The 16357-nt window shown below is 35.3% G+C and overlaps 3 protein-coding genes across 4 annotated transcripts; all 3 read left to right on the top strand.

The window, feature by feature from the left end:
* Positions 1-30: 30 nt before the first annotated feature.
* On the top strand, positions 31-4114 carry LOC103871031 (chloride channel protein CLC-f). Its single transcript, XM_009149247.3, has 7 exons — positions 31-1090; positions 1586-1780; positions 1965-2419; positions 2541-2645; positions 2851-3279; positions 3378-3610; positions 3697-4114. Exons 1-7 carry the CDS (start codon positions 235-237, stop codon positions 3779-3781), a joined length of 2358 nt encoding a protein of 785 aa, XP_009147495.1. The 5' UTR covers positions 31-234; the 3' UTR covers positions 3782-4114.
* Positions 4115-6843: 2729 nt separating this feature from the next.
* LOC103871032 (probable WRKY transcription factor 10) lies at positions 6844-10895 on the top strand. 2 transcript variants are annotated; one of them, XM_033272981.1, is made up of 7 exons: positions 6844-7599; positions 7693-8034; positions 8286-8424; positions 8572-8824; positions 8912-9067; positions 9325-9718; positions 9809-10895. In XM_033272981.1, exons 2-7 carry the CDS (start codon positions 7726-7728, stop codon positions 10430-10432), a joined length of 1875 nt encoding a protein of 624 aa, XP_033128872.1. In that variant the 5' UTR covers positions 6844-7599; positions 7693-7725; the 3' UTR covers positions 10433-10895. The 2 variants fall into 2 exon arrangements, with proteins under 2 accessions (XP_033128872.1, XP_009147496.1); XM_009149248.2 differs by having other exon boundaries at positions 9325-10895.
* A 398-nt stretch (positions 10896-11293) lies between these two features.
* Positions 11294-15269, top strand: LOC103871034 (F-box protein At-B). Its single transcript, XM_009149250.3, has 5 exons — positions 11294-11629; positions 11693-11898; positions 12421-12511; positions 12606-14082; positions 15159-15269. Exons 1-4 carry the CDS (start codon positions 11480-11482, stop codon positions 13968-13970), a joined length of 1812 nt encoding a protein of 603 aa, XP_009147498.1. The 5' UTR covers positions 11294-11479; the 3' UTR covers positions 13971-14082; positions 15159-15269.
* The last annotated feature ends 1088 nt before the right edge of the window (positions 15270-16357 follow it).

Consider the following 16357-nt stretch of genomic DNA (forward strand, 5'->3'; position numbering starts at 1 on the left):
ATCCTGTACCTAACATTAACATAACAACTGAGGCTTTTTTTCTCTAACGACGCATGACGCGTGTTACGTCATCAAGACGGTAAATCTGAAAGCCGATCGAATCTGAAGACAGCCGGCGAAGAATCTCTGAGGCGTAGCTTATCATTATATATATATATATATATAAATCATCCCGGAGACGTTCTCAGACGGCGAGTGGGATGATGTGTTGGTAACTGAGGCTACTAATTAGACATGTCATCGGGAGGAGCCGAGGACAGGCATCTGTTGCGATCCACTGACGACGATGAAGCCGGCATTCACGGAGGAGACGGTGATCTCGATGTCGAATCTCAGTCTCCGGCCATCAGAAATTCCACCGGAGGAGTTAGAGATCTCTTCAAACATCTGGATCGGAGATTCTCTCTCTCCGGACGTCGTATAAGCTTAAAACGGTTGGAGAACGTCAGAGTCGATAGAGAGCACCACCACCACCATCCTTCCTCTTCTTCGCCGCTTTCTTCAGGTGTTGTTCCCGGAGAAGAAGATGGCGTCGAGGATCGCGATTACGGGAACGACGACGAGTACGGTTTTGATGACGGCAACGACGTGTTGGGAGATAGTGCTCCGCCTGAGTGGGCTCTCCTTCTCATCGGATGTCTTATCGGTGTCGCCGCTGGGATTTGTGTCGCCGGCTTCAACAAAGGGGTTCATGTGATTCATGAGTGGGCATGGGCTGGTACTCCCAACGAGGGTGCTGCTTGGCTTCGTCTACAGAGGCTAGCCGACACGTGGCATCGGATTCTTTTGATTCCCGTCACTGGGGGTGTTATCGTAGGGATGATGCATGGTTTGCTTGAGATCTTGGATCAGATCAGGCAGTCCACTTCTTCTCAGAGACAAGGAGTTGATTTACTCGCTGGTATATTCCCGGTGATTAAAGCTATTCAGGCTGCTGTGACTCTTGGTACAGGATGCTCACTGGGTCCTGAGGGACCTAGCGTCGACATTGGTAAGTCTTGTGCCAATGGCTTTGCACTAATGATGGAAAACAACAGAGAGAGGAGAATAGCTCTCACTGCAGCTGGTGCCGCTTCTGGGATTGCATCTGGTATAGTCCTACCTCTTTTAAAATTTTATATACTACTATAGTTATGTATTATTGGATTGTCAATGCACGGAACAGCAGCATATCTCATTCACTCTAGTATATTGCCACTTAACAAGCGTAAACTAGGGGAGTTTGATCGATAATTGTTTGTACTAGGTGAGCGGGATCGTTTTGGCTAATTCAATCTGCATTGCCATTTGTTCTTCTAGCTCACTATATTGATTCCAGAGTGTTGTATGTACTATTTAGCCTACAAATTTGTCTATGAATCTTAGGTTCTAGCACTAGAGAAAGCATTTGCTGGTATTAGTTATTGAAAAATAGTTTACTTATAGTTATTTTGAAGTTAGGATGTGTAATGGTGTTTCTTACTATGTTTGAGAGCACTGAGACAGGCACTGCAATTATTTTTTCTTCTCATTAAAGAACTCAATTTGCTGCACTGTCGTGCATGGTTGCAAATCTGATTTGCCCGGTCTATCTTTCTGGTTACAGGTTTCAATGCAGCTGTGGCGGGTTGTTTCTTTGCTATTGAGACTGTTTTAAGACCTCTACGTGCCGAGAACTCGCCTCCATTTACCACTGCAATGATAATTTTGGCCTCTGTTATATCATCGACTGTGTCAAATGCGTTGCTTGGGACGCAGTCAGCTTTCACAGTCCCCTCGTACGACCTGAAGTCCGCTGCAGGTATATTTCTATTACTTCTAATCTCAATTGCAAATCTTTCAGTTAGTCTTGTCTGTAGTAGCTTATGATTTAGTATCTTGATGGATAGGTGATATATCATACATAAACAGTCTTGGTATGTTATTAGTTTGGTTCAGCTAGCAGCTGCTTATAAGTTTCCGAACATGTTTTCACTTGTCTCCAGAGCTCCCTCTGTACCTGATATTGGGCATGCTGTGCGGTGCTGTCAGCGTTGTTTTTTCTCGTCTCGTCACCTGGTTTACCAAGTCATTCGAGTTCATCAAAGACAAATTTGGTCTTCCCGCTATTGTCTGCCCTGCACTAGGTGGGCTTGGAGCTGGGATGATTGCTCTCAAGTACCCCGGAATTTTGTATTGGGGGTTTACAAATGTTGAAGAAATCCTGCATACTGGAAAGAGTGCTTCAGCTCCTGGAATTTGGCTATTAGCTCAGTTAGCCGCAGCCAAAGTTGTGGCTACAGCTTTGTGCAAAGGCTCTGGCCTTGTAGGCGGCCTATACGCACCAAGCTTGATGATTGGTGCTGCTGTTGGTGCTGTGTTTGGAGGTTCGGCTGCTGAGATTATTAACAGAGCTATTCCTGGTAACGCTGCTGTTGCTCAACCACAAGCTTACGCTCTGGTATTGTATTCCCTTTGTCGCAGCCCCTTACTTCAATGTAGCTTTTTCTAAATTTAAGAATGAAACATTCGGTTGTTACTGATTTTGACTCATCAAGATGCCCTCATTTTATGTAATGCAGGTTGGTATGGCAGCGACACTAGCTTCCATGTGCTCAGTCCCCTTAACATCAGTATTACTGCTGTTCGAGCTGACAAAAGATTATAGAATTTTGCTTCCTCTCATGGTAAACGAACGTTTTCACGTTCAGTTTTTCTGATGTTTGTTATACATGGCGTAAAATCGCTTAGAGGGGCGAGATTCATTAAAATATTTCCGAGTTGGCTTGTTTAACTGATCGAGCAGTAAAGCCTTTCTTGAAACTATGAAATGAACCAGTTAACAGGAGGGCAAATCTTTAATCTGATCTGTCTGTCGGTTATTTATAACAGGGAGCAGTTGGTTTAGCAATATGGGTTCCCTCGGTGGCAAACCAAGGCAAAGAGAGCGATTCATCTGAGGGTCGCAGCACGGGAAGAGGATACTCTTCTCTTTCACCTTCCGATCGTAAAACTACAGAAGGAGCTTGGAGACACACGGATAATTCAAACTCCCTTGAGCTTTCCGTCATAGAGAACCCTGACCACAAATCTTTCTTGGATGAAGAAACCATTCTGGAAGAGTTAAAGGTTTTTCGAGTTATGTCAAAGAACTACGTGAAGGTTTCTCTGGGAACAAGTCTAAGAGAAGCAAGAAAGATCCTCAAAGACAGCCACCAAAACTGCCTTATGGTGGTCGATGAAGATGAGTTTCTAGCCGGAATCCTAACACAGGGAGACATCAGAGGTTACTTGTCTAGTAAGGTCTCTACAATCTTGGATGTAAGTAGTGAAACGTAACAAACTACCTCAGTCTCATAGATCATCCTTCTTTTTTTTTAATGGAAATTGAGTTGAATGAACTATTTTGTCTCTTGTAGGAGAACACATGTCCGGTTTCTTCTGTATGTACTAAGAAAATAACCTACCGAGGCCAAGAACGTGGTTTGCTTACGTGTTACCCCGATGCGACGGTTGGTGTGGCCAAAGAGTTGATGGAGGCAAGAGGTGTGAAGCAATTACCTGTCGTTAAACGAGGTGAAGCAAGTCACAAAGGGAAGAAAAGGAAAGTTGTTGGCCTTCTTCATTACGACTCCATCTGGACTTTTCTCAGGTATTCAAGTAAAAAAAATAAAAGAAATGTTTGAAACAATCTGAATTCCATATTTATCTGTTTGTTGTTGTGGCTTGCACTTGCAGAGATGAAATGAGTCGTAGGAGATCGTTGATCAACGAGCGGAGAAAAGACAAGTACGAGGAGGTTGGTGCGGCAAATGGCCATTGATTTTGGGTGTTTGTGACCATTTGGTAAAAGCTTTTTCCTCCTCATTTTAATTTTGATGTCAAAATGATTAGAACGGAGGAAAGCATGATCATATAATAAGACCTCTTTATTTAGTTTGTATCGTTCTCGCCAAAGTAACACCTTTTATCATATAGTAATCAAAGAGAAATCGAGTGTAACATAATGTGTTGGGTGATCTCGACTTTGTATCATTAGGTCTTAGCAAACCTTGTGATATTCAGAGTCGACAGTCTATTATTATTATAATTTTTTTTTTTTTTGAAACACGACAGTCTATTATAAATGAGATGAATTGTATAATTTCTTTGGTCATCGTGTAGGTTTATTTTATACTTTCTGACCTTTACATTACTTTTGTTGCTTTTTATTTTGCTGATGTACAACTGTTTTAAATTGAATCTCTCGACATGTTCTTCTAATAAACTGACCTCGGCCCATTATTTCGGAGTGTCGGCCCTCTATCTCAGAAACGGCTAGGTCTTTACGCCAACTTAAGAAAAGAATATGATCGGAAAAGGTTCGAATATACAAGGAGAGGAACTGATTTGAGGAAGGCGTATTCACTTGAGGAACACGATACAAGAACTAAAGTTTACATTATTCTTATTGTTCTTGCTTGTATCTCTCTTTACATCTCAAAACTCATCGAATTCTCCTCGTATTCACATCGTGTCTTTTAATATAACTTACTTCGAATTTGTATATTGCACCGAATTCAGATAAACAGATATTGATGTTGAAGCGTTTTATAAACAAATTTCATGTCTAAATGCCTTAATCCGAGGAAACTTTTGCACGCCTCCGTTAATCAAAAGAAATTAGAATCTAACTGGCACATAATTCCTAAAAGATATTTTTAAATTTAAAATTACTACAAAAATATTATGAAAATGTTTCATATTCAAGTCGTAATCAAAGATATTGAGAAAATAAAAACGTTAGTTACGCAAAATATGATGATTGTTCAACATGTATATATAATCTAAAAATATCAAAGAAACTTAAAGTTATAATTTTCAATAAAAAAATTATCACCAGTTTAATAAGTTTTTTTTATATCACAACATGATTATAAGAAGAACTGGTCTATTCTTTTATATAATTTTCAACATACTAATAATATTTTTATTTTATAAAGAAAATATTAAACTTATTTATTTTTAAATTGTAGTACTGAGTAATAAAAATATTATTTCTTCATAACTGAATTCAAATTCATATAAACGAGAATAAAAAGAATTGATTGGAATATAATTTTAATTTTTTTGAACACTAAATATATCAGTATAATATATTAAATTATTTTTTGTAAAGTAATTTTTATTAATAATATTATTTAATTAGTTATATTAAAATAAAATATTTAAAAATCTGTAATTTGCTGTATATTACAAACAAAATTTAACACATTTTGTTATTAGAAGATTAAATTCATGCAGCATGTTGAATGATCATAGTTATATATATATAATATTTCCTGCATGTAGTTTTCCATGTATTCAACTAAAAAATTGCATACCTGCATTGACAAAAAAATATCTTTTATTTAGCACATGATATTCCATCATCCTAACATACAACTAATTATATAAATGAAATGGTCACTTCAAATTATTTCTAACAATCCATCACATATAAACATAAACCAATATCTATAAATTTCTGTAAATTCATCTTACCTGCATATAACCTTTTTCATGGAAAGAAAGAGTTTAAGCCATACTTTTTAAAAATAATAATTTTTTTTCTAATATCTACAGTAAACAATATATAAATTAACAGTCGAGAAATTACTAAATAATTATATTAATAAAATTAATCTCGATTTAGGTCACTCTAAATATAACATAGTTTGAAAAAATAATAACATTTAGAAAAATGAAAGTACATGGTTCTATTTAGATTACAAATTTATCATTATTATATAATATTTATATAAACATAAATTAAATACTGTATTTTGTTCAAAATAAAATACGTTTTTATTTTAATGAATTATAAATATTTTAGTGTTAGTTGGTAGAATTACGTCTAAAACACATCTATGTTTTAGGATATGTATTTCTAATACTCTAAAAACATCAAATATTCTAACAAAATAGATGAAAGCTAAATATTTAAATTTCAGTGAATATATAAGATCATATAAGTAATTTTTTTTATAATTTTTTAAATATAAATAAAAAGGAATTCTTTTTAAATTGATAAATTTATAAATTAAATATTATTATAATCCAATAAATAATTTTAGAGTTTTAGTATATTAGTTATATGGTTTGCTGGTGAGTTCACTTTTTAGGTTACTCATGACTTATTATTTTCCTCTCAATTTCATGCACTTGCAATGTTTTCAGTCAAAAAAAATTCTTTTAATCTGTTTATGCTACTTCAATGTCTATGCTAACACTAAAACCAAAATAAAAGTTAACCAAAAATTTTTGGTTAAAGAAGATCCAATTGGTTGAACCTTAACATCAAACTGATGTCTTACTTTTCAGCTAAAAATATTAAATAATGTTAATTTTAACTAGTATTTTATATAAATTATACTATATTCGATTGAATTTAACAAATCCAGTAAGTTTTAAGAACATTAAAAATATTTCTGATGCTCTAACAAAATAAAGTCCTACAAACAAAATTCATTGAATTATGTGTGTAATCTAGATCTTTTTCTTCAAAATCTTAAAGTGTAAATAAATATAGAATCATGATGATACTTTGTCTAGTCTAAATATGTTACATTAATAGTGATTATATTTTGACAAATATTAACAAAAACTACACAACCTAAAACATATTAAAATGTATGTATAACTTATAGTTATAAACGATTTCAGACTATTAATAAAAGTAAATTTATTGTACTAACATATCTAGTTTAAATCTTTTTATAAAAATAAGACATTTTATAAACAAATCATATTATTTAAAAGTAATTTAAATGAATATATAATCTGATTTTTATTTGTAATAAACTATTAGTAAATTTTAAATTATGATGCAATTCTATTGAATTTGATGTCAAATAACATCTACTAGACTGATGTTCTGTTTTTTGCACAATTGATGTTCAGGTTATAGTGATAATTATCATAAAACTAATAACTATATGATTTACACTAAAATTATTTTTAAAATGATTTAATTTAGTTTTGGAAAATAATATTTCATGTTATGTAGTTAATTTAGTTTGTGATATATAAAATAAAAACCTCAATCATGTTTACAAAACTAAGATATTCATAATATCATTATAACAAATAAAATTTTACTGGATTCTTTTTAACCATTTTTAACATTTTTCTTGGTGATAAATATACAGACAAAGAAGATGAAATTGCTTTTGCATGAAAATATTTTAGTACTTATCATTTTGGTTTTTATAAAGAATACATATCCCTGTTCTTTTTATTATCTTTTATATCATTTTTGGTTTTCTAAGTAGCGTATAGTTTGGTTTGGTTTCAATAGTTTGGCGGTATATTTTTAATATAACTTAACCGGGATATACACTCCTCATAAAAACCAAATACGATAGAAAAGGTAAGAGAAAATATATATTCATGCATTGTGTCATTTAGATGATACAAGTTTGACCATATAATTTTTTTTGCCAAAATTGGAATGACTATGGGTAGCCGACAAAAAAAAAAGATTAGTTTCTATTATATAAAAACTCCATTGTATTCTTCATATGCATCACATCCATTCTTCTTGTGTCGTCTTCTTTTCAGGCTAGCTTTCCCTCTCCGAAGAAAACAGTTTATCATTTCCATCTTTTATACGCTGTTTCGGTAAATATTTTTCATAAATTTGATATTAGATTTCATTTTTGATTTTTGATTTTTTTTACAACGAAATGCTATTCTATGATCTCTTTGATTTAGGTGTATGTTTGTTGACATCTCCATAAAAAAAAGATGAGTGATTATGGTGATGGAAACTTCATGGACATGGTGTCGTCGCGTTGGGCTCCACCTCTTAGTACTAGCCTAAGTGACAATGGTCTAAATCCAATCAGCGACATCTTCCTTCAAACTAATCAGTCTAAACAAAGACCCGGTCTGGTCGACAGAGTAGCTGCAAGAATAGGACGTAATATTCCACCGATCAGGACAGACAACTTGAGTCCATGTGCTGTAGTATTCAAGGACCCAAAAACTGTTCCTTTTGGCATCGAAATCTCTCCAGGATTGAGCCCATCCGTAATGTTGCAGTCTCGTTCACAGGTAAGTAACAATGTATTTATATGTTTCTGGTTGTTTTATTATACGTGATTGTTATCATATGATAGATATTTGAATATTAAAATACTTAGGAATAGTTACGTATGTTTCCATATTTTTTTTATTTTATCTCTCTGTCCCAATATATGTTCCACATTATGCAAATGCTTTTATTTTCTTTAGATCTTTAATCAGAAGAAAAATCTCAATTCGAAACGCTAACTGTTATTGTCTTTGGTACCTTCTCTTGCCAGCTTATCAATCCGTATTCATTCCCCAATGACGAGCCTCCAGAGACGGTGGAAAATTCTGGTGACGACCATGCAAAGACGATGATATTCAACAAGGATGTTCCTTATCAGCCGATGCACTTTGATCTGCCTCCTCAAGAAGGTTGTATATAGAGTTGCTTGTGTCTCAAATCTGCTTCCATTTTTTATTTTCGAAAATGATTTTTATAAGTTTTTTTTATAAATTAATGATTTTATAAGTTTTTTTTTTCATTTACATGTGTATCATCTGGCTCAAATGTTATCCCAGCTTTGATCCCATCTCATGTTGATCCCATTGGTGCTCCTTTAGTCGCTTCTTTTGAATCTGAAGTAGCTGATGACACTGATACCAAGCTCATGTCCCTGGATGATGAGAGCGAGAGCCAGGACGAGGAAGAATCCAACGAAGATGAAGATACAGATGATCCATCCAAATTGGGGAGAAAGAGACGGATAGATGAAGAGGAAGATGATGACATTGCTGATGAACACGAAGTCAAACCTTCATCTCCAAAGAGAAGGTCCCAAATTAACATCTTATAAATCAATAGTACTAAACTTAACATGTAGTTAATCACATTAACATAAACTACATAATTCTCTAACAGGAAATATGATGAGGTATCAAACATGATGACAGCCCTAAGAGCAAGCAACAACCCAAGGGTCAGACTTCGTATGGAGACTGAAGAAGCCCAACCTAACGATGGTCATCGCTGGAGAAAATACGGTCAGAAAATTGTCAAAGGGAATCCAAATCCGAGGTTGGTATCTTTCACCATGTTCTTCTGTCTTTTATTTTCTTCAAGAATTTAACTATTCGTTTACAGCCTAAATAATGATCAATGTTAGCATGGTCCACTTATAGTTTCAGCTCAAAGATTTGATATGTAGTGTGGTTGTGAGAAACTCTCTAGCAAGATACTTGCTCACTCCATATCTACTTGGTCATTTGGAAAAATCTAAGATATTCGATGCTAAATATAAAAAAATAATATTTTGGTATAAATGGTAATTGCAGGAGTTACTACAAATGCTCACACAAAGGGTGCATTATGAAGAAGCATGTGGAGAGAGCAGCAGACGATTTGAGAATGTTGTTAGTCACATATTATGGGAAACACGGGCACGCTGCACCACTTGCACGCAGTAGCAGCAGTTCTGGTCCAAAGAATCTTTACCGTTCATCAGTGCCCGCTCGTTTAGGAAGGCCGCCTTTTTCTTCCTCCTCGGCCGCTCAAGACATGAGGTCTTTCCCTTATCCTTCTGCTTCGGCCCCTCGAGACATGAAGCGTTTCGGTTATCCTTCTGCTTTGGCCCCTCAAGCCATGAGGCCCTTCCCTTCTTCGTTGAACCCAGGAGTTGATATGACTCATCTCTATAAGACTGGACTCTCGAAGCTGCCGAGTTTACCGGTTAACCAGAATCATGGGTTTATGGACCAGAATGCTGAACCATGGGTTAACCAGAATCATGGGTTTATGGGTCAGAATGCTGAACCACAGGTTAATCAGAATCATGGGTTTATGGCCCAGAATGCTGAACCATGGGTTAACCAGAATCATGGGTTTATGGGTCAGAATGCTGAACCACGGGTTAACCAGAATCATGGGTTTATGAGCCAGAATGCTGAACCACAGGTTAACCAGAACCATGGGTTTATGGGCCAGAATGCTGAACCATGGGTTAACCAGAACCATGGGTTTATGGGTCAGAATGCTGAACCACGGGTTAACCAGAATCATGGGTTTATGGGCGAGAATGTTGAACCACAAGTTAACCAGAACCATGGGTTTATGGGCCAGAATGTTGAACCACAAGTTAACCAAAACCATGGGTTTATGGGTCAAAATGATGAACCATGGCTCAACCAGAACCATGGATTTATGGGTCAGAATGATGAACCATGGCTTAACCAGAACCATGGGCTTATGGATCAGAATGATGAACCATGGGTTAACCAGAACCATGGGTTTATAGGTCAGAATGATGAACCATGGCTTAACCAGAACTATGGGTTTATGGGACAGAATGATGAACCGAAGACTGATCATGTGATACCGGATGGTACAGAGGTCTACAAGGGGCTCAGGGAGCGTATGTTGGCTAACTTGGGAGTTAAACGTTAGATTGTTAACCTTTAACAAACCAGAGAAAAAACTTTATATGTAGACCTTTCTTTTACTCCTTTTTCAGCATTGACAAAACAATAATATGCAAGATATGCAAAAACTTGTACTGATCAGCTTAATTATTATTTGTAATGCATATTACTCTTTGAGTTTATTTATTTAATTTATAATCCAGATAAACCATATGAATCAAACCGTGGATCCTTACTCTCGGATTAAACCCCTAGACATTGTTTGCAAACTGATTTTACTTGCACTCTCATAGTTAAATGTAACATGTACAATTACATTTAATGATGATTTATATTTTTGGTAAACTTTTAGAGCATGATAGTAAATTATATATCATCATTAATGTAAATTTATTCAAATTTGATATTAAATAATATAATAATTGAAATATAATCATATTTTACAAATTTCAAAACGTCATTTAATTCTATTTTAATAACTATACAATTTTATTACAAAAAAAATTTCAAAAAAAATTAAATTAAAAATTTTAATCGTAATATCATTAGTTTTTTATATATCTAATTTTTTTTTAGAAATACGGTTTATTTGCTTTTTTGATAATTATACAATTTTTAGATCAAAAATAGTTTTCTTAATTTTATACAAATTGATTTAATATATTTTAACCAAAATAAATAGATAAAAATATATTCTAAGACTATCATTTTTAAATATATACATATCTATTTTTAAATATAATTTAAAATAAATAAAATTATTTATTTTATATAAAGTTAAATAAAAATTTGTATTAAAATATCAATAAACATAATACAATTTTATTTTTAAATATACATTAATTTTTTTAAAAAAAAATGATTGATGCACGCAGAAAAATACCGGGTTCGATTTAAACGGAAAGGAACACTAAACCGTGAATCTGGATTAGAGATTAGAGAGCACAAACCGGTCGTTAAGGATATGATTAATTCTGCGTCCAAACACCCCATCGTCTCTTTAATCGTGTCAAAAGGAGAACAAGATTGATTGAAGAACTGGATTGAATCATAGAGAGAGAGATCATTGACGATGGAGGAAGTGACGAAATCTGTGTTGGCGGAGGAGATACTGAAGCGCTTAGATCTCGAGAATCTCTGCTCCGTCGCCTGCGTTTCCACCGCCCTCCGCTCCGCCGTCGTCTCCGACGTCCTCCCTTCGCTTACCGCTCTCGATCTATCCGTGAGTGTCCCGATTCTCTCAAATTCGACAATTTTCACTCCAATTGATCGATTCTATTGGTAGGGCTTCTCGCCGGAGGAGGAGACTCTGAACCACGTGCTGCGTGGTTGCGTCGGGCTCAGGAGCCTAACGCTGAACTGTCTCCGCCTCAGCGTCGCTGCTGTGCGTGGGGTTATCGGGCCACATCTCCAGGAACTTCACTTGCTCAGGTGTTCACTTGTTAATTCCACCGTGCTCTCTTCCATCGGCACCCTCTGCCCCAATCTCCGGTAAAGCTCCCTTGAAATTGATGTAGCTGTTTCAATGTATAGAGAGAGATCATCTAGGGCATGCAATGCATGGTTCAGTTTCTGGCCCTCATAAGAAGCTATGACCTTTGTTAATGCTTTCTTTTCTTTATAACAAGTATGTGAAGATTTGAGCGTTAAGCTTTTAAATTGAAATGTGAAAGTGAGTAATTAACGTTAGGCATTTAAGCTCAATGATTCTACTGCTTGTTGATACTTGATAGACTAGAAAAGGAAAAATATGGCCAAAAGTCTACTCTTTTTCTTCTTTTCTAAATATATATATATATATATAACTAACTGGTATCATAATAGGACATGGTTAAGTTTCTGATCCTCATTTCATTAATAGAATTGAATCCAACATACTAGTTAGCCTCTGGTCAAGCCTTTTACGTATTTGGTATCAGCTATGACCTTTGTCAATTATAAGAAGGCTGTGAAGAGTTGAGTTTTAAGCTATTTTAACTAAGATTTTTTGGGTTCAATTGTTTGTTATTGCAGGGTTCTTACCCTGGAAATGGCAGACTTGGATTCACCTCTTGTTTTTCAATCTAACCTGACGCAAATGCTTAACGGGTGTCCGTATCTGGAGGTAATATGTTAAAAGCTTGCTGAGGCATTGGTCAGAAGAAGCTGAGAAAGTGTGAAATTGAATTGGGTTTTATTATTCTTGTGATGCTTTGCAGTCTCTGCAACTAAATATCCGAGGTATCCTAGTTGATGCCACCGCTTTCCAGTCTGTTAGTTTCTCCTTGCCTGAAACTCTCAAATCTCTAAGCTTACAGCCTTTGCTTGAGTCCGAGGCTATTCTTCTCATGAACAGATTCAAAGTCACTGGCAGTTGTTTATCTAAGGCTGCCTTGCTTTCTCCTTCACCTTCTTTTACTTTGCAAAGCCTCTCTCTTGTCCTGGATCTGATATCTGACAGGCTTATCACAGCTATCACAGGTTCTCTTCCTCAACTTGTCAAACTGGACCTTGAAGACCGTCCTGAAAAAGAGCCATTTCCCGACAATGACTTGACCTACACTGGGCTTCAGTCTCTTGGTTATTGTCAGCAACTCACAAGCCTCTCTCTAGTTCGAACTTGTTACAACCGCAAGATATCGTTCAAGAGAATCAACGACATGGGTATATTTCTCCTTTCCGAGGCTTGCAAAGGTTTAGAGTCAGTGAGGCTTGGTGGGTTTCCGAGAGTCAGCGACGCTGGATTTGCATCGCTCCTTCACTCATGCCGGAACCTGAAAAGGTTTGAAATACGAGGCGCCTTCCTGTTGTCTGATTTGGCATTCCATGATGTCACAGGGTCTTCTTGCTCTCTTCAAGAGGTCAGACTCTCCACGTGCCCTCTCATAACCAGCGAAGCAGTGAAAACACTGGGGCTGTGTACTAATCTTGAGCTGCTTGACTTAGGCAGCTGCAAAAGCATATCTGATTCTTGCCTCAACATTGTCTCAGCACTCAGGAAGTTAACTTCTCTGAATCTCGCAGGAGCTGATGTAACCGATAGTGGCATGGTCGCACTCGGTAAGTCAGATGTTCCCATCATGCAACTATCCTTCCGCGGCTGTAAGAGAGTCAGTGACAGAGGAATCTCCCATCTGTTGAGCAATGAAGGAACAATCAGCAGAACATTATCAACGCTTGATCTTGGTCACATGCCAGGAATCTCAGACAGAGCCATCCACACAATCACGCGGTATTGTAAGGCTTTAACAGAGCTAAGCCTCAGGAGTTGCTTCCATGTGACAGATTCTTCGATAGAGTTGCTGGCCACAAGGGAAAGACAAACAGAAGGAGGAAGCAAACAGTTGAGGAAGCTCAATGTCCATAACTGTGTGAGCTTGACGACTGGAGCACTGAGATGGCTAAGTAAACCGTCATTTGCGGGTCTACATTGGCTCGGATTGGGACAGACACGGTTTGCTGGTCGAAGAGAGACGGTCACAGCTACAATCTGCGAGCAGAGACCGTGGCTCACGTTGTGTTTTGATGGGTGTGAGCTTGGATGCTATGATGGTTGGGAGTTCCACACGCCGCAACGCCATTGAGGAAGCTCGTCGTCGCACCAGTTTATGTATTGTACTATCAATTATAGTTCGTTCACAAAAATGATTCAATAGAATGTTTGATTTGTTTTTGAATGAAAATTTGGTTGTAAATCTATTCTATTAAAACAGCAGCATGACCAATTAATAAAAGTAGGGTCCAACCGTCTATTTACTTTATTTAAAAAAACCTTATAATAAAATACTACCGACGTTATATTGTCAATGCCAAAAACAGTTTCCACTTTTTCTTTGCCTATAACCAAAACAGTTACGTTTCTTCCTACAAAAATAAGTTAGATTATTGATTATTGATTTTTGATGAACACACAATTTTTCGGGACTGAACCCAGTTGCAGAAACCCAATTCTATTCTTGGAATCTCAATTGAATATGCAAATAAAAGCTCTTTTGCAGAGTTTTTCAATCCGGCGATAGTGATGCGTTAGCTCCTCCATGGATGGCCATGGCCATTTTAGATAGATAGTGGGGTGAAGTGTCCAATGGTGAAGGCGATTTGAGATGTGGTTAGACGCGGAAGAAGAGAAGCAAATCTAGGTGAAGATGACTGGATTTATCTGTTTAAGGTCTTCTATGGTGGTTCGTAGAGGATTTTAACGGTATTCGTGGATTAGAAATTGATAATCATGTTTCGATTACAGTGGAAATCGTCACCGGTGATGCTAAAACGGTGGATGAACGAAGCCGGCGAAGGATGCTCATCGACCTTTCTTCTTGGCATTCCACGTGTCCTATACCTGTTGTTTTATTAACTCATCTTTATCTTTTGCGTTTGCAATTGGAAGTTGGGTTATTGGACTTATTTTGTTTGATGTAGAGATATGGGCTTTAGAAACAAATGCATTTTATAGATCTTTGCCCATTTTTTATTTTAATGCAATTGCCGACAAAAAATAATAATAATCTAACATTCAGTTTAATCACAAAATACACGGGATCCACTTCGTCAGAAACTGAACCGGATCACTTTCCAAGTCACCGGATCATCCGATCAACGATAGGTAAACTACAGATTAATAAATAAATTAATTTTATTATATATGTAATATTAGTTATGAAAATAAATATATACTAGATTTTGATCCGTCTACAAACATATAAATTATATTAGACAAAAATTTTAAAAACAAAAAATATACCCGTCCTCGAGAGGGCGGGTCAATATCTAGTTAAGTTTTAAGTGTGGTGGCTTGCGGTTAAATTAATTTCAAAATTGTAGAATTAATAATAGTTTTTGATCGTTTGCAAAAGTTTTATTAATGAAAATTATAATTTTTGTAATAATTTATGTATTTTCTAAGCCTTACATATAATACTAGAGTTAGAGTTGGTCCGTGTTACGCGAAATTTGATTTATATGTGATGTATGTAACTATGCATGATAAAGTTTATGATTTTAAAGAATGTTAGGATGTGAAAGGATTATTTATGTTAAAATTAATTACATTTTATTATGATGTTTGTGTCTATATTAATAAATTGCAGCGTATAATATACTATATTGGCGGTTGACGTATAGCTGGTGTTGTGACGTATGTTTTTGATAAATTTGATTCCATAATTAGTTGGTTAACTGTGGTGTGCTATATTTTGAGCTGTTAAGAATGTATTTGTTGTTCTCAAAATTATTATTTGTACAAATGGTTTGGGCTCAACAAAATTGTATATATTTCGTTACGGTTTATGTTAGGCTGAATATATTTAAAGAGCTGAAAAAAACACTGAAAATATAAATCTAATTGTTCATATTATAAATTAACACTTAAAAAGATAGTTGTAAAATTTCATTTCAAATATTTTAATTCGTGTATGATCGTTGCTATCTGTAAATAAAATATCTTCGATGCATAAGTAATCTACAACTTTTGAAGCTCAGTTAAATTTGTTTACTATTATGTAAATATTTTGGTTTTATTTTTTAGTTTTTATTAGTTTATTAAACTTTACAGTTTTAATTTAATATTTTGTAGTTTTTTATAGATGAATAATATTATTTTTATGTTTCTATAAATGTAATATTATTTTAAATATTTTTTCTTTGATTGAGAAAATTGTAATTAACTATTTCATAATTATTTTATATCTTCTGCATTAATTTTACATGTAATTCTCTTTTTTTTTTTGTAAAATAGTTACATTGTTACATCTCACTATATGTCTTTAATTTATTTCTTGAGAGCATTTGTTTATTTGAATTTGATCTCTGTATAGCTAAATTCTGTTAATAATATTGATCCCATGTGAATTCTTATTTTCTTGTAAAAGGCAACCGTGGTTGCTGGCCGTACAACACCATCGCGTTTCTTCCATGCAACAATCATTGTCTTTTCTTCCACTTTTTTTTTGTTTTTGTATAAATGTTAAATTTT

The sequence above is a fragment of the Brassica rapa genome, chromosome A06, assembly GCF_000309985.2.
Source record: "Brassica rapa cultivar Chiifu-401-42 chromosome A06, CAAS_Brap_v3.01, whole genome shotgun sequence".
In the NCBI taxonomy this organism is placed as follows: Eukaryota; Viridiplantae; Streptophyta; class Magnoliopsida; order Brassicales; family Brassicaceae; genus Brassica; species Brassica rapa.

Excerpts from the sequence above, each read along its gene's own strand:
- LOC103871034 (XM_009149250.3), top strand. The coding sequence starts at position 11,480 with ATGGAGGAAGTGACGAAATCTGTGTTGGCGGAGGAGATACTGAAGCGC. Across the intron at positions 11,899-12,420 it reads ACCCTCTGCCCCAATCTCCG|GGTTCTTACCCTGGAAATGG; the intron begins GTAAAGCTCCCT and ends TTGTTATTGCAG. Across the intron at positions 12,512-12,605 it reads ACGGGTGTCCGTATCTGGAG|TCTCTGCAACTAAATATCCG; the intron begins GTAATATGTTAA and ends GATGCTTTGCAG.
- LOC103871031 (XM_009149247.3), top strand. The coding sequence starts at position 235 with ATGTCATCGGGAGGAGCCGAGGACAGGCATCTGTTGCGATCCACTGAC. Across the intron at positions 1,781-1,964 it reads CGACCTGAAGTCCGCTGCAG|AGCTCCCTCTGTACCTGATA; the intron begins GTATATTTCTAT and ends ACTTGTCTCCAG. Across the intron at positions 2,646-2,850 it reads GAATTTTGCTTCCTCTCATG|GGAGCAGTTGGTTTAGCAAT; the intron begins GTAAACGAACGT and ends TATTTATAACAG.
- LOC103871032 (XM_009149248.2), top strand. The coding sequence starts at position 7,726 with ATGAGTGATTATGGTGATGGAAACTTCATGGACATGGTGTCGTCGCGT. Across the intron at positions 8,035-8,285 it reads TGTTGCAGTCTCGTTCACAG|CTTATCAATCCGTATTCATT; the intron begins GTAAGTAACAAT and ends TTCTCTTGCCAG. Across the intron at positions 8,825-8,911 it reads CCTTCATCTCCAAAGAGAAG|GAAATATGATGAGGTATCAA; the intron begins GTCCCAAATTAA and ends ATTCTCTAACAG.